Genomic DNA, 25,049 nt, shown 5'->3' on the forward strand with positions numbered 1-25,049 from the left:
TTCGAAAAATGAATAGGAGGCTGGGAGTGGTGGCTCATGACTGTAATCCTAGCACTTTGGGAGGCCGAGGCGGACAGACCATTTGAGGTCAGGAGTTTGAGACCAGCCTGGGCAACGTGGTGAAACCCAGTCTCTACTAAAAATACAAAAATTAGCTGGGTGCAGTGGTGGGCGCGTGTAATCCCAGCTACTCAGGAGGCTGAGGCAGGAGAATCTGAGAGATGGAAGTTGCAGCAAGCAGAGATGGCACCACTGCACTCCAGCCTGGGTGACAGAGCAAGACTACGTCTCATAAAAAAAAAAAAAAAAAAGGAAAAATGAATAGGCGTTGTTAGATGTACCAGCTATTTGGGGCAGAGGGAAGAGCTTGGACAAAGGCCTGGAGGTATGACCAAGGGTCAGGAGCAAGTGGGACAGGCGGCTCCTCGCCCTCCAAAGAGCAGCCAGAATTGCTGACAAGCCTCACTTAAGAGGAAGGGGGACCGATAGCAACATCACTTTCCCAGCTGCCGCATTCCTCACCATGCGGTCTGCAAGCTCTGAGGGGCAGAGTCATCCGTTTGACAGATGAAATGAAGGCACAGCTCAGGCTGGTGACCTGCCTGAGGTCACACACTGAATGAGTGGTCGGAGCTGGAACCAGAACTCTGGGCTCCTGATGCCAATTTCAGCTCTTTTTCATCTTGCTCTGCTGGAATGTACCTAGATCAAGAGGTGAGGAAGGTTTAGCAGACCCTGTTGCATCTGCCTGTGCAGCAGTTTGGAGATGTGGCTGACCCCAGCTCTGGGAGTGGCTACGTGACCCAGGACTGCCCAATAGGACATTTCTTCCCCCTGGCAACAGTACAGTTTAGGGACAAACATACCCTAGCTGGTCCATGCTCTGTTTCTGCTGGGATTACTAAGCTGTAAGGAGGGTACTGGGAGGGGCAGCAAGAAACACACAAGAAAGCAGAGCTGAGAGATGGAGACATAGTCCCAGTAATAGCTCTTGAGATCCTGGATCCAGCCATGCCTGAAACCACGTTTCTCCTGGACCATTTAGATACATGAGTATGGAAGTCATTATGCTGTTCACCATATGCTGGGCACATGGCAGGATTGTACGTCCTGACCCTCTGTAGCCAGATGGGGCCGTGTGACTGGCTGGGACTGGGCAGTTGTGAGCAGAAGTGATAAGTCTCACTTCTGGGCAGAGTATTTTTCAGATGGCTACCACGCCCCCTAGGGTATTTTTCCTCTGTCACAGAGACAGTTGATGATGGTGACTGCTCCAACTGCCTGGGCACCTGGACCCTTGAGTGAGGAGTTACAGACTGAAGTTTCAGTTCACTTGTGATAGACGTGTATCGTGAGCAAGGACTCAATCCTTTGTTGCCCTAAGCTGCTGAGATGGGGCTGTTTGTTACCACAGCATAACCCTGCCTACCCTAGCTGAATCAATGAGCTGATAAATTTCCTTTTTTGCTTAAGCTGGTTTGAGGTGGGTTTCTGTCCCTTGCAGCAGAAAGTGTTCTAGCATTATTCTGATATTATCCCCACAGTAAGGACTCTCCTTCCATCCTAAGGAAGGACCCTGTATCAGTCCTTGTGTCACTATAAAGAAATACCAGGCTAGGCTGGGATCACGCCTATAATCCCAGCACTTTGGGAGGCCAAGGCAGGCGGATCCCTTGAGGCCAGGAGTTCAAGACCAGCCTGGCCAACATGGCAAAACCCTGTCTTTACTATAAATACAAAAATGAATCTGGCATGGTGGCACATGCCTGTAATCCCAGCTACTCAGGAGGCTGAGACATGAGGATCACTTGAATCCGGGAGGCAGAGGTTGCAGTGAGCTGAGATGGCGCCACTGCTCTCCACCGTGAGCAACAGAGAGATCCTGTCTCAAAAAATACAAATAAAAAAGAGAAATACCAGGGTCTAGGTAATTTACAAAGAGGCTTAATTGGCTCTCAGTTCTGCAGGTTGTGCAGGAAGCATGGCACCAGCATTTATTCTGGGTGAGGCCTCAGGAAGCTTCCAATCACAGTGGAAGGTGAAGGGGGAGCCCGCGTGTCACCTGGCAAGAGTAGGACAAAGAGAGCAAAGTGGGAGGTCCCAGACTCTTCTAAACAACCAGATTGGCTGGGCACGGTGGCTCACGCCTGTAATCCCAGCACTTTGGGAGGCCGAGGTGGGTGGATCACCTGAGGTCAGGAGATCGAGACCAGCCTGAGCAATATGGTGAAACCCCATCTCTACTAAAAAAAATACAAAAATCAGCTGGGCTTGGTGGCTTGTGCCTGTAGTCCCAGCTGCTTGGGAGGCTGAGACAGGACAACTGCTTGAACCCAGGAGGCAGAGGTTGCAGAGAGCCGAGATCACACCACTGAACTCCAGCCTGGGCAACAGAGCCATACTCTGTCTCAAAAAAACAAAACAAAACAAAAACAAACAAACAAACAAAAAAACCCACCAGATCTCCCATGAAGTGACTGAGCGAGAACTCACTCATCACCAAGAGGATGGTGCTAAGCTGTTCAGGAGGGGTCTGCCCCCATGAATCACCTCCCCGCAGGTCTCACCTCCAACATTGAGAATCACAGTTCAACATGAGATTTGGAGGGGACAAACAGCCAAACCATATCACCCCATTCAAAGGGCCCAGAACACCAGGCTCTGAGGGCAAGTCACTTGCTGTCGCTGCGCCTCAGTTTTCTCTTTTATAAAGTGGAGGTTAGGAATCAGCCTCTTGGCTTGCTCTGGGAATGAAAAGAGAGGGTGGAACAAGCCCTTATTTGATGTCAGTTGTCTTTGTGGTTTTTTTTGTTTGCTTATTTTTGTTGTTTGGTTTTTAGACAGAGTCTGACACTCACCCAGGCTGGAGTACAATAGCGTGATCTCCGCTCATTGAAACCTCCGTCTCCCAGGTTCAAGCGATTCTCCTGCTTCAGCCTCCTGAGTAGCTGGGATTACAGGCACGTGCCACCACACTCGGCTAATTTTTGTATTTTTAGTAGAGACAGGGTTTCACCATGTTGGTAAGGCTGGTCTCGTACTCCTGACCTGAAGTGATCCGCCAGCCTCAGCCTCCCAAAGTGCTGGAATTGCAGGCGTGAGCCACCATGCCCAGCCGAGGTGGGTTATCTTTCTATCATCACCTTGAGCTAGGCTCCAGGTCAGAGGAGAAGAGGACTGTGGCCCCAGCCCTTCCCAATCTCCTTCCCAGAGAGTTCATAAATGCTTCCCTCCAGATGCCTTGAAGCTTGCATTGCTTTCTGCTGGGACTCAATGAACACATAACCCCAGCTCTCCAACCATCAACAGTTCCTGCGAGATCTCAGCCTGGGATGCTGTCTGGGGATCCCAGATGCTCTAACAAGGGAAGGAGACAGAGGGAAGTGAAGGCCCAGAAAAAGGCAGTGATTTGCCTGGAGTCCATCATGCCCTGCCCCATTCCTGAGCTCCTTTTGGTCCCCCCGCTGGAGGTGAAAGCCCCTTCCTCCCTCCTATCTGGGGATGTTGTTTGTCTGGGCCCGGCTGCTGGCCCCATGGTATGGCACAGCCCTGCACAGCCCACCCAGCCCCAGGTGCACCGGTGGAACCCAGGAAGGGGACTTCTGGTGGAAGATGGAGCAGTGAGCACGTGCGCTGCCCCTCCCAGGAGCCCATTCCACTGACAGTAAAGGAAGCAGGTGCTTCCTTTAAACTCTCGACAGGAAAGAACAAGGAGAGGACTTTTCTGCCGTCAGGAAACACCCACGCATTTGTGTAAGGTGAGAGGATGGAGTCAAGTCTGCTCAGACGTCACCTTCTCCGCGTTGGGTTGGGCCCTTTATTCAAAGTGCAACACCCCACTGCCTGGTTTTGTTTTTTCCATCACACTTATTATACCCTCTCATACATCTGTGTTATTTATCCATCATATTTACTGTCTATCGCCACTAGAGCAGGGATCTAATTCTCCGCTGGGTCTCAGAGCCTAGAATAGTGCCTGGTATAGAGCAGGTGCTCAAAAATATTGAATGAGTGAATGAACGAATGAATCAATCAATCAATGGTAGAGCAGTGACTGGCAAAGCAGTATGCAGAGAGGAGGGGACCATCTGCCCCAGACCTAGAAAGGGCACAGAATGAGGTGTGGAGATGAAACAGGCCGCCTCCTGGGGAGTCTGTAATGAGAGCAAGAGCCCTTCCTTCATTGCTCAGACCATGGGGCAATCATAGGTCTTCCCCCTATGTCTAAGGGTGACAAATGTGAAGGTTTTTCTTTCAAAAATCGATGGCCCCAGGCCAGGCGTGGTGGCTCATGCCTGTAATCCCAGCACTTTGGGAGGCCGAGGTGGGTGGATCACCTGAGGGCAGGAGTTCGAGACCTGCCTGGCCAACATGGCAAAACCCCGTCTCTACTAAAAATACAAAAATTAGCTGGGTGTGGTGGTGGGCGCCTGTAATCCCAGCTACTCTGGAGGCTGAGGCAGGAGAATCACTTGAACCCGGGAGCCGGAGGTTGCAGTGAGCCGAGATCGCACCACTGCACTCCAGCCTGGGCAACAGAGTGAGACTCTGTCGCAAAGAAAAAAAAAATTGATGACCCCAGATAAGAAACTCTTTCATCCTACTCTTTAGGGAGTCTCCCAGCACAATGCTGGCTCCCCCACCACCCCAAAACAAATCCCATCCCTGGAAGGCAGTGTGATGGGGAGGTCCCTGAGGCTGGAAGACTGGGAATACCAGCAGATCCGCTTTCCAGCCTCCAGCCCTGTGGACATGATTTTACCTCCTGCACTTCAGCTTCCTCATCTATGAAATGAGTATACTGATCAGGCAGACGTCTTAGGGCAGGTGTTAATGTGTGTAATGTGCCCAGAACAGTGTCTGGCATCTGGCAGGTGCTCAGGAAATCTTGTTGCTAGGATATCATCAATTTTACGGATAAGTCATGCCCTGCCCCAGTCAGTTCTTACTGGCCTCACCCTGGAGCCTGTATGGACCAAGAGCACCTGACATTTGGAAACCAAGACGAAGTAAGGGGAAACAGAGACGCCTGGGCGGCTGCTGTCACCTGCTGGTAAGCACTGCAATCTGCAGGTGTCGGCTGAAGGCAGTGCCCGCGCGCTCTGCTGTCCAGGGGGAAAGGGACACAGAAGTGCATCTGCCTGGCGCTTATAAAGGGGACCTTGGACAATCGCCGCAGCAGCCCTCTGCAGTAGAGAATATGGGCGATGAGGACAGGGTGAACTGGCAGGGGTTTGCTTAATTCAACAAAGGCTGACTTCTACCCTTTTGGTGGATGGACCTGCGTTGGGCATTGGAGGTAAGGAGGGAGACGCCATGCACACACATACATGCACACACACACACATGCCCACACACACATACATACACAGCATGTATGTGCACAGATACACACATTCGCGACTTCAAAACGTTTGTGGAGGCCGGGTGCGGTGGCTCACACCACCACTATGGAGAAACCCCGTCTCTACTAAAAATACAAAATTAGCCGGGCGTCGTGGCGCATGCCTGTAATCCCAGCTACTCGGAATCTGAGGCAGGAGAATCGCTTGAACCCGGGAGACGGAGGTTGCAGTGAGTTGAGATCACGCAATTGCACTCTAGCCTGGGCAACAAGAGCGAAACCCTGTCTCAAAAAAAAAAAAAAAAAAAAAAGTTCGTGGAAAATGGAATTCAAAGATTAAAAATAAGAAACAAACTTTCTTTCTCAACATAAGTTCCATCAAGGTCAAGACACTTTGGTGGGCGATGAGACCAGCCATTCAGCCCCTCCCTGAAAAACTGAGGGTCCTGGGAATTTTACCATGGCAATGCCATCTTTTTACATTAACTGAAGAAAAGTGCCCTTTAAAGATTTTTTTTTCTTTTTAAGATCAGGAAACAAAAAGAAGTCAGAAGGAGCCATATCAGGACTATAAGGTGAGTGCCTAATAATTTGCCATGGAAATGTTTGCAAAATTGCCCTTGTTTGATGAGGAGTGAGCAGGGGCATTGCTGTAGTGGAAAAGGACTCTCTGGTGAAGCTTTCCTGGGTGGTTTTCCACTAAAGCTTTGGCTACTTCCTCAAAACACTCCCATAATAGGCATGCTAATGTGGCTGTGCCAGGGGGTCGCTGAGTAAGCCGTGCTGAGGGTGTGTTTTATGTTACAGGCCCAGGCTTCCCAGGGTGTGCACAGACAGATATGGATGGAAATGGGAAGAGGGAAAGTGGGAGGGGCCCTGAAGGAGAGGGGCCCAGAGGCTTTAGCCGGATTTGAAATGTTGTATTTGAGAGAATGCATTCATGTATTTGCTTATCTAAGAAAAAGAAAAAAGAATTAAGAGTGAGGAGGGCAAGACTGTGGGGTACATGGAAGCTGGGGACACAAAGCCAAGGTGTTCGGGCCTCGTGCGGGTGCCCATCTGGGCTGTGCATTCCCTGGCCTCTGCAGGAGACCTGGAGCCACCACCTAGCACCCTTCTGGCAGCTGCAAAGGGGCCAGAGACCCATTTTTGCCCCTTCGTAGGTTTTGTTTGGTAGTTAGTGCTTAATGTTTCTTCCAAATTTGCATTCCTTCACAGCCTGGGCATACACACTTTAGTTTTCCACAGTTGCTATCACTCCCTAGTATTTAACCCAAGGCCCCTTTCCTCTCATTTGTTACCTGCCTGGCCCCTGAAGGCATCTCAGCTCACAACTACTGGTCAATGCTGTGGCTTCTGGAGACTTCTGTGCAGAGCTTAGAGGGGCAGAGAGCTGCCTTGGAAGGATGGATGGATGGATGGGTAGATGGATGGATGGATGGACAGATGAATGAATGGATGGGTAGGTGGATGAATGGACAGATGGACAAATGAATGTGTGGATGGGTAGGTGGGTGGATGGATGGATAGGCAGATGGATGGATGGATGGACAGATGAGTGGATGGATGGGTAGATGAATGCACAGATGAATGGACGGTGGGTGGATGGATGGGCGAATGGATGGATGGATGGATGGATGGATGGATGGGTAGGTGGATAGTTGGGTGGATGGATGGATGGATGGATGGATGGATGGATGGATGGATGGATGGATGGATGGGTAGGTGGATAGTTGGGTGGATGGATGGATGGACAGGTGAATTGACGGACAGGTAGGTGGATGGATGGATAGATGGGTGGGCAGATGACAGGCTTCATGATGGGTAGGAGGGAGGGGAAGAAGCAACAGATTATCCTTGGGCAGAATGGGGATGTGGACTGGTGTTCACAGAAGCCCCATCTCACCATCTGAGAGCTGTCCCCACCATCCCTATGTCCCATCTCCCAACACATGCCCACACTCTCCATCATCTGGGAGGCACAGGCAAAGGAAACCTGCTGAACCCGACTATGCACTTGCACCTGGTGCTCTTCAGCTCATCTGGCCCTCCCTCGAGGGAAATACTCTTCCCCCAGTTTTCAGACGACAAAACGAAGGCTCTGAAATGTGAATGCAGGGTCAGTTTTTTAGGAAACATTTATTGGATTCCCAAACCTTTCTTCCACCACACCACACTTTCCCAAATAATTAGCATTTGTACAGTATTTTATTTATGAAGCAGACCACATCCACTATTCTACTTGATTGCCTCAAAAAATCCCATAGAACACTATTGTTTCTACGCTTGAGTGAAACTTTAAAGGGAAAAAAAATGGACACTAAGACCTGACCGGGCTTGGCAGTGTGGGGACTCACTCTCAGGACTCTGACTCCCAAGTCCCTGCCTTTGTCCCTCCTCACCCAGAAGTGTGGCCCAGAGTGACCAGGGCCCTGGTCCCTCGTAGAGGGAGGATGGAGACATAGGGCTGGAAGGTGGGTCAGGTCAGGGGTACATGTTCCCCAGAGGGGACACTTTGCTAGGTGAGAGAAGCTGCAGGTGGGTGTGAGACACAGCTGGCCAGGTCGGGGCACATCCCACCTAGAGGGAGCAGCCTCTGCTTAGCACTTCTGACTGCCACAGGCAGGAAGCTAAGTCCATTGTTACTGGAACTTTCCATTTTAAGAGAAGACAGAAATCTGAATTTTTTAAAAAAAAATGTGAACTCTACATTTTAAAAATGTTGGCAACTAACTTAAAAAAATGTAACAATGTGAGCTCAAGAGAACTTCAAGGGGCCAGACCCATCCCGCAGGCCCTGCCAACACCACTGGCTGTGCTAAGCTGATTGTGGGCCTGGCACTGGGCTGGGAGCTGATCTGTGGGGGACAGGCCTGGGACCAGCTGAGAAGGTGGTGAGGGAGCTGCCTGTGCCCCTCTCCATCCTGGAGGCCATCTCTCACCTGCTGGCTGAGGCTGGGCGGGGCTGCTGAGCTTAGGATCAGGACCTTCCCTCTTCCTTTGGTTTCAATGGGAACAGCTATTCCAGGTTGTTCTGCAGCCAAAGCAGGGAGTCCCCTAGGGGAATCACTGATTCTTTAGGAAACACACAAAACAGAATGCATTTTACTTCCCTTTAATCAAAAAATAAATAATTACACTCCACAGGGACTTTTTTTTTTTTTAATGAGGAAAAAAGGTGAAAGAACAAAATAAAACAAACAAAACCAAAACCTACAGGGACTCTTGATTTCTGGCCCGCAAGGAATCACCAGCCAGGCCGAGGGACACGGACAGCCAGCCCAGCTGGGGCCTGCCAGATGACTTGCAAGGCCGGAAAGGGAGCCGCTCCGCTCTGGGTGGTTCAGTCCCAGCCAGGGGTTGGGATGTCCTGCCTGCGGAGGGGCCACAGTCCCCATGGGGGGGGCCCTCACAGCAGGGCACACCGATGCCTATTCTGCAAGGTGTATCCCACAAGGCCCTTCCTCTTGGTGGCACCTGGGCACTCAAGGAGCCAGGATATCCTGCCGAGATGGCTAGAGTCTGGAATGTGAGGTGTGCACAGGCGGGGCGAACTCTGGAGACCCAGAGACAAGAAGCACCAACTCCCAGTGTGATGAGGCCAGTTCCCAAGGGGAAGGCCCAGAAGAGCCTGGGGGACAGGCAGGTGGGGGAGCCCCTCTTTCCAGAGTTCTAGTACAGTGGGAAACATGTCAGGCTGTGACTCTGGCCAGAGCACCCGTCCCCTGCTGCAGGAGGCTCGGCAGACCCAAGGCCGGGGCACAGTGGGGTCTGCCGAGCACCAGGCAGGAGTGGTGTGGCAGGCGGTGGCTGGGAGGGAGGGGACACCCACAGGGGTCCTAAAGGTGGATCCACTTGTTCCAGTTGACCTCGTGGGGGAACACACGGCCCAGCCGGAGGGTACAGTCCAAGGTGGGCTCGTAGAAGGCCATGGGGCTCTCGTCCAGGCTGGAAGGCACCTCCACCTCTTCCACCACGGGTGTAGAGAAGAGCGAGACGGGCCTTGGCTTTCTCAGCCAGCGCTTCCGGATGCAGCCGAGGGACTCCAGGCCCTGGAGACACCAGACACACAGGTTACAGCGGCACTGCCCTCGCCTGCTTGTTGATTTATTCTTCAAGAATTTATGGAATGCCCTCTCTGTATGAGGGAGCCACTTCCCAGAGCAGGAGGCACCTGAACTGGGCATGAGGCAAGTGGGGATGTACCAGGAGGGTTCAGGCAAAGGCCCTGGCGGGAGAGGCAGCGGCCTGAGCAGCATGTGTACAGCGCTGGCTGGAGCCACCACGCTGAATCTCATTTGTGGAGGAGAGGCCTGCAGCGCGGGCTGCATCCCAGCTTCCTGTGAGCCAAGACTGGCTTCCAGGTGGGGTTTTGTTTGGCTCATGGGGAATCTGACCTGAACTTTAAGCTCCTAGCTGCCAGAGGAGCTGGAGGCCTCAGGCACACTGGGCCATGGGAGCACAGGGCAACTGTCAGCCAAGCAGGAAGCAGCCGCTCCAGGGGGCAGCTGCTTGACCTGTGGGGCCCGGCGGGCTCATGAGTTAGTGACCCCTGGCACAGAGAAAGCATCAGAGACAAGCACCCCGGGCACCCCATCTTCCAGCCTGGCCAGCAGCATGGAGCTGGTGAAGGACACTGAGGGACGGCCTGAGAGGCAGGGGCCCAGGACAAGCTGGGGGAGAAGGTGCAGGCAAGCAGTATGGTGGTACCGCATGCTGCCTGGGGCCTGAACATCACAGCCGGGCCACTGAGTGCACCCAGCCGCCTCCACACCCTGCTGAACCTGGGAAGGCCCCACACCTGGAGCAGCTCCAGCACGGCGACGGGCTGCAGGACCCCCTGGTAGTGGCGCAGCAGGCAGCTCTCGGGGATGCCAGGCCTGGTCATGATGTGGTACAGCATGGCCTCCATCATACCCTTGCATACAGGAAGGTTCAGGTGGCCATCCACGACACGCCACGGCCGACCGATGAAGCAGACGCTCTCACAGTCCCTGCAGGGAGAGGGCTTGACATCAGGGCTTGGCGGGGGCAGGAGGGCAGCTCGTCCAGACAGAACACTGAGGGTCAGGGGCGTCCTAGGCCTGGCCCAGGTCACATGGCTGAGACCAGCCACCTCTTGCTCTCTGCTCTCCAAACTCCCCGCTTCTCTCCTGTCTGGACAGAGGGGCCCTTGACCGCCATCTGGGTGGAACCACAAAGTGGGGTCCTGCTCAGATGTTGTGGTAACTGAGGCCTCGGTGGGCCCACCCACAGTGGCAGGAGAGGGACAAGGGTTGTGACTCCTGGACTTGCCAGCTCTCCTGGCAGCCCAGGCAGAAACCACCTCCAGGCTGTGGCGAAGCTCACAGGAGCGTGACCCTGAAGCTCTGCTCCACGCCATGTGCAGAGTTCCAGGCATGCTTTCCTTGAAACAGACGTTTCTGTTACTAAACCAGAGACTGAACAGCCACCCGGGGCCCACGAGTGGGGCGGACCCGGAAGAGCTAGACACCAGGCTCTCATCGCTATGGCTGGGCCTTGAAAGGGGGCACACCTGAGCTCCTGAAAGCCAGGACACAGGGTGCTTGGGCCCTGCCAATCTAGGGTCAGCACACACACTCACGGGAGGCGCCCCCACCAGAGGGGCTTCTGCGGCCCCCTTGCTTCCTGTAACTCTGTGGCATGGTTGTCCCGGGGGCAGCTGGGCATTCAGGGCTTATCCCTCTGTGGACCCCTGGCTCATCTGCAGGAGTGGGTGAGGTGCCTGTGGGCCGTGAGGAGCCAGTGAAGCACAGCTGACAGCACCAGGCATGGTTCTCCACCAGCGCCCTGGGCGTTCCGGAAGCGCAGCCCTCATTCCAGGCCAACGTGGGCACTGCCGGTGCTCAGCACGCCTGCTGCTCGCCCACTGCGCCCCTCCAAGTACCCCTGCCGAGAACCACGGTGCCGGGCCGGCTGTCAGAGCTGGTACCTGGGGAAAGACCCTCAAAGACCCTCACACAAATCCTTACACTCGGTCCCTGTCAAGAGCCCCACCCCAGGCCCCGGAGCCAGAACCCCACACCCACCTTTCCCGTGCTGCCTGGGAGATGTTGCCAGCTCCGAAACTCTCTGTGAACCCTGAGGGAAGAGGAAGAGAATGTGAGAGACTCGGAAAGTCAGGGAAGCCATCTCTGCCCCCCCACCTTCAACATGGTACCTAGCACGAGCAGGGCACCTCGAGGCTCAGGGGATGAAGTGTCAAAAAAAAGGACAACGAGCATCTCACAGAGAGGCCACCCTGGAGGTGGCGGGGCCGGGCAGACTGCCGCACACAGCGCCACATGCAAGCATCGTCCCAGGCCCAGACAAGCCCCACATTGCAGGAAGCCAGCGAACACCTCATTTTCCACCCAGAAGCCCTGACCACAAGGGTGGTATAAAACCCAAGGCAAAAACACCCCAAAGAAAACAAAAACGCCACATGAGAAGCCACATGAGAAGGCTGCTGCTGATGACAGACGCGCAGGAGAGGAAAGGGCGTGCTGCCACCCGAGGAAGTTCAGACCCCCATGCCGTCACTGCCCCACAGCAGCTGTCGCAGCGCACACGCTGGCCCCACCGCCTGAGCTCCTGCTCCGGAACTCACAGTGCTGCCTGGGGATGTGGGAGGCCTGCCCTCCCCTGGAAATGCATTTACAGGCAGTATCCTCACCCTCGGGACTCAGGGTCTGAGAAGCTGAAGTCAAGCCCCTTTTGTGCCAGTGGCAGGTCCCCCATCCCAGAGGAAGGTGTGAGGCCCATCAGGACGGAGGGGAGGGAAAGCGAGGGTGGGGTGAGGTGGGGTGGGGGACAAGGCACGTGGTACCTCTGGGGTCTTCAGAGCCCTCTGGAGGCTGTGCCTGGCCGCTCAGCTGCTCTTGACCTGGGGAACTGAACTCCCCGACACCCTCTTGGTCTTCCCGTGCTGATCCCGCTGCAGCGGTGTCTTCAAGAGCTGGGGGTGGAGATGGGGACTGGGCTTCTGCCCCGTCTTCAGCTCCGGGCCCAAGGCTGGGGGCCAAGTTTGAGTCCTGGAGCACTGGCCTCTTGGCAGGGGTCATCTGGGTGCCCTCGGCGTCGGTCTCCCCATTCTCACTGGCCCAGCTGGCGCGCCTCTTGGTGCCCCGGGGGCTGTAAGAAGGAGGTGCCTGCCCCTCAGGAGGGCTGTCCTCGCTGGAAGACCCCTCCGGGGGTCTGGCCTGGGGGTCTTCTCTCTGGATGTCAGCGTCTTCTCTGTCTTTCAGCCGCACAGAGTGCAGGAGCCAGGGCCAGGCAGAGCCCATGGCTACCAGACGCGCAGTGTTGCCGCCGACCTCCAGCACCTGATGCTGCTCCAGGAGGGCCTGGAGAGGCAGGAGACACATGGGGTCTGTGGGGAGCCCGGGATCCTCCACGGTGGTGACGGGGGACAAGCGGAGTGGCCTCCCCTGCCTGGCAGGTTGAGTGCCCTGAGCAGCCCAGGCCCACGAGGCGGGCCTGGCTCCCAGCCCCGGGGCTGCCCCTTGCTAGCCCTGTGCCCTGGAGCAGCCTCTCTTCCTCTCTGGCCGCTCGTGAACCACGTCAGCTGTGTGACCTTCGGGGATCCACAACTGTACCCTCAAAGCGGATGTGAAATGCTCCAGTTTTCAAATGTTAATGACTAATTCAACGTTTAAAAAGATCGCAGCATGCTATGCCCCAAATCAAGCCCATCCTCAGTGTGCACCTGGCCTAGGAGCTGCAATTTCCGCTTCAGTGGTATCCGGCTAACCTAAAGCACAGCTCACCTGGATGCAATCTGCGAACGTCCTGGTGCGCCCACCACCTGCCTTCTCCAAGGCCGAGAACCGTCTGCACAGCTCCTCCTTGTCAATCCCAAAACAACCCGTGGCTATAATGGCTTCCAAGATCTCCAAGGCAGCAGTCAGGTCTTCGGGACTATACCCAGACAGCTCCAGCTGGAGGACAAACTCCTCCAAGCTGCAGGTGTTTTCCTGGGGGTTTATCAGCTTGGTGAACGTATCAGGGAGGCAAGAGGTTCCCACTGTTAGCTCTTCCAGAGGAGCGGCTGTGGGGACACAGTGGAAGATCAGAGGCAGCCTGACAGAGGACCCCCCTTCCCTGAGCAATGCACAGGCCACACTCAGGAAAGGCATGCTCCAGCACCAACTCACTGCTTCCCCGACAGCCACAGGGGTCACCTGCTGGGTGGACACACTGGGCCGCTAGCAGTCAGGCTCCTGATCTGTGACCCTGGGCCTCTGACTACAGCTGACTGGGACACAACAGCTGACTGGATTTCTCCTGGTCACTATGATTCTCCTGCTCAAGATGTAAAGTGAAGGGCACAGAGACCGAGGACTGGGGTTCGAGAACTGTAAAGTCCAGTGCTCTGACGGGGAGTCCCTGACCAGGGCTGGCCTGGTCCCATCCCTTCCTGCTGCTCATATACCCACTGTTCCTTAGACCCTGTGAGATACTCCAGGCCCCTTCTACCCATCCTACTTTCGCCTACACTAGCCAGGGCTGGCTTCTGTTGCTTCCTATGGACGATGTCTCTGCTAAAGCCATAATTGATAGGTTGTTACTACATTTTCGCCCAGTCCAAACTCCAGACAAAGTATAGAATTCTAACTGTGGTTATGAAACGTACAGTGAACAACATCAACTTCAACAGCGCACCTCACTTCATTGTGCTTCACAGATATTGTGTTTTGGGGTTTTTTACATACTGAAGGCTTGCGGCAAGTCTGCATCAATAGAGTCTACGGGCACCACTTTCACAACACCGTGTGCTCGATTTGTGTCTGTCGTGCTTGGGAATTCTCAGAATATTTCAACTTTTTCATGATTATCATATCTGTGACGGTGACCTGTGATCAGTGATCTTTGCCCTTACTATTGTAATTGTTTTGGGGCACCACAAACCATGTCCACATAAGACAGCAAACTTAATTAATAAATATCATGTGTGTTCTGGCAACTCCAGGGACCAGCCATTCCCCATTTTCTTCCCTCTCCTGGGGCTCCCTATTCCTGAGACACAACAATATTGAAGTCAGGCCAGTTAATAACCTTACAATGACCCCTCTGCGTTCAAGTGAAAGGAAGAGTTGGACATCTCTCACTTTACATCAAAAGCTAGAAAATATCAGGCTTTGCGAGGAAAGCATGGTGACAGCCAATATAGATGAAAGCTGGGCCTCTTGTGCCAAAGTTAGTCAAAGTTGTGAGGGCAAAGGAAAAGTTCTTGAAGGAAATTAAAAGTGCTACTCCAGGGAACACACAAACAATAATAAAGCAAAAACAGCCTTGTTGCTGATATGGAGAAAGTTTCAGCAGTCTGGATAGATCAACCAGCCACAACCCTTCCTTAAGCCAAAGCCTAATCCAGAGAAAGGCCCTAACTCTCTTCAATTCTATGAAGGCTGAGAGAGGTGAGGAAGATGCAGAAGAAAACTTGGAAGCTAGCAGAGGTTGGTTCATGAAGTTTAAGGAAAGAAGCCATCTCCGTAACATAAAAGTAAAAGGTGAAGCACCAAATGCTGATGGAGAAGTTGCAGCAAGTTCTCCAGAAGCTCTAGCTGAGATCAGTAACAAAGGTGGATACACTAAACAGATTTTCAATGTGCACAAAACAGTTTTATGTTGGAAGATGCCATCTAGGACTTTCATGGCTACAAAGGAAAAGGCAAGGCCTGGTTTCAAGGCTTCAAACGACTAGCCATTCTCGATAGGAAGTAATGCAGCTGGTGACTTTAAGTTGAAGCCAGTGCTCATTTCCCATCCCCAAATTCTTAGGGCCCTTAAGAATTATGTCAAATCTATTCTGCCTGTGCCCTATAAACAGAAGAGCAAAGCTGGATGACAGCACATCTGTTTACAATGTGGCTTACTGAATATTTTAAGCCCACTGTAGAGACCTACTGCTCAGACAAAAAAGATGCCTTTCAATGGTATGCTGATTCATGATGCCCCTGGTCACCCATGAGCTCTGATGGAGATGTTCAAGGAGATGAATGTTGTTTTCATGCCTGCTAGCACAACATCCATTCTGTACCCCATGGATCAAGGAGTCATTTCACTTTCAAGTCTTATTATTTAAGAAATACATTTGATGGCCGGACATGGTGGCTCACGCCTGTAATCCCAGCACTTTGGGAGGCTAAGGCGGGTGGATCACCTGAGGGCACGAGTTCAAGACCAGCCTGCCCAACATGGTAAAACATCGTCTCTACTAAAAATACAAAAATTAGCCAGGTGTGTTGGTGGGCACCTGTAATCCCAGCTACTTGGGAGGCTGAGCTAGGAGAATCACTTGAACCTGGGAGGTGGAGGTTGCAGTGAACTGAGATCATGCCGCTGCACTCCAGTCCAGGCGACAAGAGTGAAACTCTGTCTCAAAAAAAAAAAAAAAAGAAAGAAATACATTTCGTAAAGCTATAGCTATTATAGTGATTCCTCTGATGGATCTGGACAAAGGAAACTGAAAACCTTCTGGAAAGGAGTCACCATTCTAGATGCCATTAAGAACATTTGTGATTCATGGGAGGTGGTCAAAATACCAGCATCAAAAGGAGTTTGGAAGAAATTGATTCCCAGCCTCATGGATGACTTTGAGGGGTTCAAGTCTTCAGCGGAGAAAGTAACTGCAGATGCAGTGGAAATAACAAGAGAACTAGAGGTAGAGTCTGAAGATGGGATGGAATTGCTGCAATCTCAGGATCAAACTTGAACAGATGAGGACTTGCTTCTTATAGATGAGCAAAGAGGATGGTTTCTTGAGTTTCTTGACATAGAATCTACTCCTGGTAAAGACGCTGAGAACATCATTGAAATGGCAACAAAGGATTTAGGATATTACATAAACTAGGTCTGACATGGTAGCTCATGCCTGTTGTCCCAGCACTTTGGGAGGCCATGGCGGGAGAATCCCTTGAGGCCTGAGACCAGCCTGGGCAACAGAGCAAGGCCCTGTCTCTACAAAAAATTAAAAAATTAGCTGGCTGTGGTGGCACATGCCTATAGTCCAAGCTACTCAGGAGACTGAGACAGGAGGATGACCTGAGCTCAGGAGCTAGAGATGACAGTGAGCTATCATCGTGCCACTGCACTCCAGCCTGAGCAACAGAGCAAGACCCTGTCTCTAAAAAATAAGCTTGGTGTGGTGGCTCATGCCTGTAATCCTATCACTTTGGGAGGCGGAGGTGGGAAAATCACTTAAGGCCAGGAGTTTGAAACCAGCCTGGGCAACATAGCGAGTCCCCATCTCAATCATTTCAAATAAATAAATAAAAATAAAAAGTAAAGTTTCAAAGGTAATCAATAGAACTAAAATAGTGTCAAAATTGGAAGTAAAGGAGGCAGGAGATCATGAATGTGAGTGGAATACTTATCCTTCCTAGCAAGGGGTCAAAAGATAATACCTAAAAGGTTCCTAAGAGCGCACACTTTAGAGTTGCAGAGCTAAGTACCAGGAGACTAGAGCTCAGGCAGTGACAGGGCCGCCCATGGAGAGTGGGCGGGGTGGGGAAGCGGAAGTGCTCTGCTCTTCCTTGTGAGCCCACCTGAGTGACTGCCGGTGCCTGCAGCACAGCTGTGACTAAAAGAGGCGGTGCGGGGAGCTCTCCCACAGAGGTGTGGGCACAGCACAGGCACCTGGGGAAGGCGTCCCTTGAGTCGGCTGCAAGGATGGGGTGTGTTTTTCTGTGTGTCCTGTGGCTGCACGCCTGGCCTGGGGAGCCTGAAGGTCTAGGTCCCAGGCTGGGCCTCAGGATCTTCCTGGATGATGGCGAGGCCAGGCCCTCCCACAGCACCAGCAGGAGCACTCACCAGCGGGACTGAGCCGGGCAGGCACAGGGGTGCAGCGGAGCTGGAACTTCATCTGGCAGGAGTTGACCACAATGCTGTCATTGGGGTTGAGGTTGCGGGTGCTGACGATGCCGGGGGAGTAGTAACCCCTCATCAGCAGGTAGTTGGTGTGGGAGGCCTGCGCAGGTTTCACCTCCATGCTCCGGCGCTTGCCCCCTATGCCTTCGTCCAAGTCATCCTCTTCATCCTCGTCATCTTCCAGGCTGCCGTCCTTCCCCAAGCTAGAAGGGAATTGTGACCTGGATACCTGAGCATAGGCCAGCCAGCTGCTACTGCAGCCTCTCCCCTCCCTCGAGAGGCCTCTGTGGCTGGGCTTCAGCAGTGGCCCCAGAAACTGGCTGTGCTTCATTACCTAGGCTGGTGTGGACGGCTGCCCCAGATCCATCCCCTTTCCCACCTTCCCGCGCACTGCGCTCACCCCTTGTCACATATCTGCATCTCTGTGGGGACTGTTCCTCTTGCCCGTCTCTCAACCCAGAAAACACCCATTTCCCCAGGAAGCCCCAGTTCCGTTGCGAGGCCCTCGGGAACAGTCCTCCCTTCTCTTCCCTGCCCCTCCCCTGCCCCGCTGTGCTGCGTCCTTCTCTTTGGCTGATTCCCATAACACCTGGGAGGCACCAGCAGAGGACACCTTGGACACTGGCCTATAATCCCCAGTCACTCATCTGCAACTCCCATCCCACAAGCTCCCGGAAGGCACTGCTGACCCCTGCCCGTCTGTATCTGGCCAATGCCTAGCACGTGGCCAGACCTGATGCTGAGGATGCCGGACTCTTACCTTTTGATGACCTCATTCTCCACCATTGAGCTGTCTACCACGATGATCTGCTCCGGGATCCTGACATCCACGGAAATGAGGCCCAGAGAGAAGAGGGTCAGGATGGCCACACAATTTCCTCCAGGGCCGTCTAATGAAAAGGCCACCATGTCATTTGTGGGCTCGTTATTATCCTGGTCTTTGAAAGAGAAACGATCAGGCTGGTCCAACTTGCCGGCAGCCTGCATTCTGTCCAAAAACTGGAATGACTCCGTGCAGATGGTGCTTGGAAATCGCCATGTAAAAATCCTACAGACAAAAAGAAAGGAAGAGCCTGACTGAGGGCCAGCCGTGGGAAGCCTTCATTTGGATGGGCTATGAGCACGTCAAATCATTATGGTGAGAACTAAGCAAAACGCCCCACTTCTCCCCTAAAGCTCTCTGTCCCATCCCAGATGAAGGCGCTGCATTCCCACCTAGCGGTGTTTGTGTCTCTCTTCCCCGTCTGCCTGAGTACCTTCCAGGCAGAGTCCTGTCTCCTCATCTAATTCAATGTGGCCTCACCTGGCACTCCAGGAAGGCACTGGCAGGCTCACCTTACAGGGGCTCACTGTACACAGCTGCTGAACTAGGGATGGTGAACATGGTTTCTGTAATAATAGTCTTCGCACAAAGCCAGCCCTCGTCTTACACGTGTGCCCAAGCTGTCTCCACGCAGTGCCTGGTGAGTCACTTCCCCGGCTCTGTCCAGAGAGCAACATTCCGTGACCCTGCTACCAGGGTCAGAGGGAGGGACCAAAAAGGCCTTCCTTGTCTGCTGACCACTGCCCTCGGTTCAGATGGGGACATGCGGTCAGAGCAGTGTCTCCGTGACAAATGGCCTTGTGGGATTTGGACACGTATCTTCTGCTGCCACATCTACTTCCCAGAGGCCTGAGGGTCATTCGGGGTGAGGGTTTGGGGAGGAGGACGTATCTGCAGTCACAGGGAAGGGATGGGATCAAAGAACCAAAAGAAGATTCATGGTGCTGTCTCTGAGCATCTGACTGCAGCCCCGTGCAGACCTGAGTGCAGGCAAGGAGAATGGTGTGAAGGGGAAGCTGTCAAGATGGCGGCTTGGGAATGTCCTCAGGGACTCTCTGCATGTGGTCAAGAGGCTGGTGGTGCAACGCTCTCTGCGGCATGAAGCCACACTGCAAGAGCGCTTCAGGAGGGAGCCCCAGGAGGATGCCTGTCTGAATGCACCTCTGCACCCCAAACCTGCACTGGCTGTTGGTGCTGCGAATGGGCCCAGGAGGCTTCCCGGGTCTCAGGGCTACACAGAAGAGGGACTGAGGCTATGCTGGAACAGGAGGGTGGACTTCCAGCCAGGCCAATTATTAATTGCAAGCTGATTTCACTCCATCTGACGACAGAAACGGAAACAAACCACCTGCAAAATGGTAATGCCACCAACACAAAGAAGCTGCCAGCGCTCACCTGATCCCCACACCAGGAAGGAAGTGAGGGGCTGCAGGAAACCCCAGAGCCTGCATCTTGCACATGAGGCTGCGAAGGTCCCTGGCTCCTACATGCTTTCATGGCCACCATGCTTCCTTTGCTCCTCTTTACAGACAGGGCGTGGCTCAACCTCGGAGTACCCAGGGCTCCTGACAGGTACTCACCTGTAGTAGGTCTGGGATAGCTGGTAGGACATTGGCACGAAGGGGAGGGCCCGGTTCTTCTTGGGGCCCAGAGTGTGGTTGACCCGGCGCCGGTTGACCAAGCTCCTCTTCTGGCACTCCATGAAGGCCTTCACAAGAACGTGGTCCTTGTACTCCCGATAGAGACGGAAAGTCTGCAACACAGCACGGCGAGGGTGAGTAGGGTTCTCCAGCCGGCCAGGAAGAGGGCTGAGGTATGTGGAGGCAGAGGCTGCGGCCGATGCTTTACAGAGGAAGTGACCGATCGTGGGAGGCCCAGGCTGGCGTATGTGTGTGTCAGTGAGTGTGTGTGTGAGTGTGTGTATGGGGGGGAGGGGTGCTGAGGAAGTCAGCAATCCCAATTCTCGGGCCATCAGGTCACACTTCCAGAGACCACAAAGGACAGGGAACTGACGAGAGAGCGGGGCTATTCACTCCCAAGCTGATTTCTTTTGGATATAGACAGAGGGAATCAACACAGAATCATCTGGTCTACCACTCTGTCCCTTGGCCTCCCACCCAGCCGAAAGCACGTCAGGTGGGCTCTACCTTCCAATGCATCGGGTTCATGCCACCTGCACTGGCCCATCTAGTCCATGCCACCATTCTTTCTCACCATTGTCCCCAGCTGACTGGTCTCCCTCCTTCCACATGTCACCTTACCCCAACCCCTGACCATTCTCCACAGCAGCCAAAGTAATCCTTCCATGCCTAAATCAGACCACACATTCCTGCCCTGCCTCAAAACCCCCAAGGACTTCCCTCTGCAGATGTGACCACAACCAGTCCTTCACAACAAGGAGCCTGATAAGTGGGACCCTGCCCGCCCACCCGCCACTCTGGCCTCACATTCCCCAACACCACCCCTTGCTCACTGCCCTCCAGCCTCCTGGACCTTCTTACATTTCTTGAAAAAGCCGAGGCATCCTACCTTGGGGCCTTTGCCTTGCCACTCCCCTAATCTTTGCATGGCTGATTCCTCAACATTCAGGGCTCAGCCCAAATATTTCCCCTCAAGTAACAAATCCCTCTCCATTCTCCTCCTCTGAGGTCAATTGCCTTATATTATCCTGTTTTATTTTCTCCATAGCAGCCACCTGAAACAATCTCATCTGCTTACTCATTGTTTGGAAGTCCCAGGAGAACACAGATTCAACTCCTTTTTTTTTTTTTTTTTGAGCCAGGGTCTCACTCTGTTGCCCAGGCTGGAGTACAGTGACACCAACATAGCTCACTGCAGCCTCGACCTCCTGGCTCAAGCGGTCCTCCTGCTTCAGCCTCCTGGGTAGCTGGGACTACAGGCACTATGCCTGGTTAATTTTTCTATTTTTGTAGAGATGGGTTTTTCACCATGTTGCCCAGGCTGGTCTCGAACTCCTGGCCTCATCCTTCCTCAGCCTCCTAAAGTGCTGGGATTACAGGCGTAAGCCACCATGCCTGGCCTAGATTCAACTCTTGCTGTTGCCACCCCAGTGCCTAGGCAGAAGGAAGTACCTCTGCTGGACATGCCATGGTGACTTCATGGCTCAGCCTGCTAAGTCTCATGGACCTGGCCCCGCCTAGTGGACAAGCAGCTCAAAGGACTGTGCAGTCAGCAGAGTCTCTGTTACTCCCAGTTTCTGCAAAGGGCGAGCAACCAGCAGTTCCTGAGTATCTAGCATTTGCCATCCTCTGAGAGAGCTCCTATAGGACTGTCTCCTCAAAAGTGCTGGCCAAGAAAAATCCCTGTCATGGTCTAAGGATTTTAGGTGCTGCCCCCAGAACCTTGAGTGACAGAGGAGGCTGAGGCACATGGACTTTAAGTGATCCTCTGAGGTCACACTGTCAGGCAGGGGTGGGTCAGAGGAGAGAAGAGCAACCTCACCACTGCACCTTCCTTCCAGTGGAGGGACACAAGGGGACCGGGGACCGGTGCGGTGGTCAGCTGGGGCTCTGGGGCAGCACTCAGGTGTTCCCCGGAGCATGTCTGAATGAAGCCTGTGCAACTCTGCTTCCTCTAGACAGCACCTCTGTGCCAGTCCTGGGCATGCAGACCATCAGACCTTATGGGGGAACACTCTCCATGTGGCAGACGGGAGAAGCTGGGAGTGGCCATTATACCATCATCCTTCCCTAGAGCACTGGAGGGAAGCTGCATCTCACTCCTTGTGACAAGCCTCCTGTGACTTTGCTCTTCTCTTCCATTTGAATATAACTAGCGAATGGGTGTACTCCCACACAACAGGATAGGAGCGCTCAGGCCATGTGTGGTGAGTTGGGGGGTATGGTCCACCCACTCACATTTCCAAGAGGCTGGGCTGTCACAGGCACAGTGAGCCCACCTGCAGCCTTCCACTGGCTTCCCGGAACATTGAGGGGAGCCTCGCAGGGTCCCCTATGGGGCTCTGACATTGCTGTTGGCCTTCCAGTCCTCACTCAAGAGTCACTAAAGAAGTGTCCTGTTTCCTGCTCAGGGAGGGAGGCCACGCAGGCCGGTGGTCTTTCTAAGGTGACTTTCCATGCCCCTGGGGGTTGAGGCAGAGTGACTAGGCCTTCGGTACCACACATCAGAACCCAGGTGCCACCTGGAGATGGACCACATGCTGGAGGAGGAAAAAGCCATGGGAATAATACTGGGGACAGGCCTGGCTGGAACGCAGGGGGCCCGGCTTTTGCCATTGGGGCTGGGCTTTCTTGTTTGGAGGTGGGGTACAGTGGGAAGGATCCCCAAAGTCCCCTCCAGCTCTGAGCCACTAATTAGCAGGACAGCTGAAAAGCCCACCCCACAGCCAGAAGTCAGAAATTTGGACTCCTGTGTGCAATGTTGGAAAAAACATTTTTTGAAAAATAAAAAATAAAAAAAAAATTTGTTTTTTCCTTTTAAACAAGCATGAGACCAATAAAATATGGTCTGTGGACTGTTTATTTGGAACTTCACCCAATACTATTTATTCTTTTCTCTGCAAGTTCAGGCTCAGACAGGGCTTTGCTTTCATCTACAAAATGCTGGGGTGGCAGAGGGTGCATGGCACAGATACTAGCCTTCCACTCCAAATGTGTACACTTGACCGTATGTGTAAAACAGGCAGGAGGAAATAAAACAGAGTTCAAGGGATGCACAGCAAGTATATGGAGGACATTGCTTGGGCCTCCCTGATTGATGGTCCCACGTGTCCCTGCAGGAGGCACAGAGAACCTCCAGGTGGTGATTAAAACAGGAGAAATCAAATGCACACTCAGTCTTGGGTGTGCTGAGGCCTGGCCATGGCTGTTAAAGACCAGGGCCAGGGTGCTGCTCTGAAGCAGGGCACTCAAGCCCAGCGTGGCATTTTCCTGAACCAGTTCCATTTCCCCCAGTCCTCCCTGCCCCGCTGTGGCCAAAGTAACAAGCACGTGCAGCGCCCCACCGGGGTTGACACTGCTGTTTCTGCAAGGGTGGCCCATTTGGGATTGGGGAGGGGGGGCACCCTCTTATCAGGGCCCCACTCTGCTGCTCTTGACTGGAGTCTCTGAGGATAGGGCTTGGGCTCCACATGCTATAAGATCTCTCTGTGGACTTTGAGGCGCCCTAATGATCGGGTCCTCACCCATCTGAATTCATCGGCGGGACTAGGAAAGTCCCTTTGTTTTCTTATTCTTTTTTCCCCTCGTATTCCAAATTAGGTGACTTGTTAATGTAAGCCAGGAGCAGATTTTTAGGGTTAGTGATTAAATACAAAATGAACGGGTCCTCCTTAGAATTCACTTTTGATGACTTAGGGGAGAACGAGGCCCTGGGCAGCACTGGCTGGGGCCCCTCAGCACCTCTCTGTTGGGGTCTCGGGTGATGACTGAGCTATGTGGTCTTGGGTGTGTGATTTAACTTCTCTGAACCTCAAGTGCCCACATTTGTATAAGAGTAGTAAGACCACTGACTTCCCAGGCTCCACCGGGGGTTCGATGTGATTTCCCTTTCTCACTCTCATCTTCCTTCAGCCGCAGTAGAGCGGCCGCATGGACCTGTGTCCTCGGGAGACAGATGACTCACTGCCCACGGAAAGGCAGCTTTCCCATCCAGTGACCACCCACAACCAGAATATCTTGGCATTCCAAAGTGATGATTTGAAAAGCTACGCGGTATAGCTCAATTACTTTCTCAGGTCCTTTGCCATGCCTCATTTCCTCTCCTGCTTCATTTTCTGTCTTAAACATTAGACTTAAAAACTTCATCTCTGGGAGGGATTGTGGAGGTCACTGGATCCCATCCCCATGCTTTAAAGAGTAAAGAGAGAGATGAGGAAAGCTGGCCAAGGGGTGCAAAGCTTCAGTTCTATGAGATGCTAAGCCCTGGAGGCTCACAGCTTGGTCATGACAGGTGACAATCCGGAGCTGTACACTTGAAATGCACCAAGTGTGCTCACCGTAACGAGAAAAGGTACTATGTGGGGTGATGGATGTGCTAATTGGCTTGATTGTGGCGATTATTCTGCAATGTATACGTACATCAAATCCTCCAGTTGTATACCATAAACATACACAATAAACACAATGAAATAAAAATAAAACAACGATAAAAAAATAAAGTTGAAAGACGTGTGGGCTGGCATGTTGGGGGAATCAGCCCAAAAGCCCACAGCGGAGAAGGGCAGGGGCAGTACCTCACAAGCCTGGCCTCGGAAGGGCCCACAACCCCACTGTGCTGCTGGGCAGCCGGCACCCACCTGGAATGACTGGTAGGACTTCATCTGACTGTCTGAGAGGGCCAGCGTGCTCTGGATCAGGTTCTGGAGCACCAGAAAGTGGATGTCATCCACGCTGAAAGAGAGGGGGCGGCAGGGCACCATGAGACCACAGGCACTGCTCAGCTCAGGCAGATGCAATTCTTAGGGAAAAAAACTTGAATCTCACAAAAGGGACACAAATGCCAAAACTATTCACAAAAGAAAACACAATATATGATGGTTTCTAGGCTTTACTAACAGGTCCATTTTTGCAGGAGAAAAGTTTCTTTTAGTAGATAGGGGGTGACCTACCCAGAACGGGTTTACATGACCACTAATAAATGTAGTTAGTACTTCTCATTTCTTTCCCTCTAATTCTAAACGAGTTTTTCTCCGAAGAAAAAAGGTTTCTCACTGAAATACAGAGCTAAAATCAAAGTGACTATTGATTATCCAAGATGGAAAAACAAAACCTGGGCTTTTGGAACTGAGTTTTGCTTGGAAAGCTCATGGGTTCAGAGTTTAAATCCTTTCCTCAACCTATCTTAAGGTTTGGCCAGTGATATTCAACGCTAGGGGGTCAGGAACTTTTCCTCTGAAGGGCCAGTTAATACCTGCTTTAGTCTTGGTGGGCTCTGTGGAATCTGTTCCAACTATACCTGACCCTTCTGCAGTGTGGTCTGAACTGTGCAGATCCACTTATACATAGATTTTCTTTCACCTCAGCCACCCTA

General features: G+C 52.9%; 1 protein-coding gene across 1 annotated transcript in view; it reads right to left on the reverse strand.

Moving 5' to 3' along the window:
* Nucleotides 1-8,510: 8,510 nt before the first annotated feature.
* The window catches only part of GTF3C1 (general transcription factor IIIC subunit 1), an 89,860-nt gene continuing 73,321 nt past the window's right edge, over nucleotides 8,511-25,049 (reverse strand). Inside the window, 9 exon segments of the mRNA NM_001131080.1 lie at nucleotides 8,511-9,396; nucleotides 10,146-10,338; nucleotides 11,395-11,446; nucleotides 12,174-12,690; nucleotides 13,114-13,394; nucleotides 17,159-17,418; nucleotides 17,976-18,263; nucleotides 19,619-19,791; nucleotides 24,316-24,409. Coding sequence (NP_001124552.1) covers nucleotides 9,184-9,396; nucleotides 10,146-10,338; nucleotides 11,395-11,446; nucleotides 12,174-12,690; nucleotides 13,114-13,394; nucleotides 17,159-17,418; nucleotides 17,976-18,263; nucleotides 19,619-19,791; nucleotides 24,316-24,409 — 2,071 coding nt within the window. The 3' untranslated portion in view covers nucleotides 8,511-9,183.

The sequence above is a fragment of the Pongo abelii genome, chromosome 18 (genome assembly GCF_028885655.2).
Source record: "Pongo abelii isolate AG06213 chromosome 18, NHGRI_mPonAbe1-v2.0_pri, whole genome shotgun sequence".
NCBI classification, from domain to species: Eukaryota; Metazoa; Chordata; class Mammalia; order Primates; family Hominidae; genus Pongo; species Pongo abelii.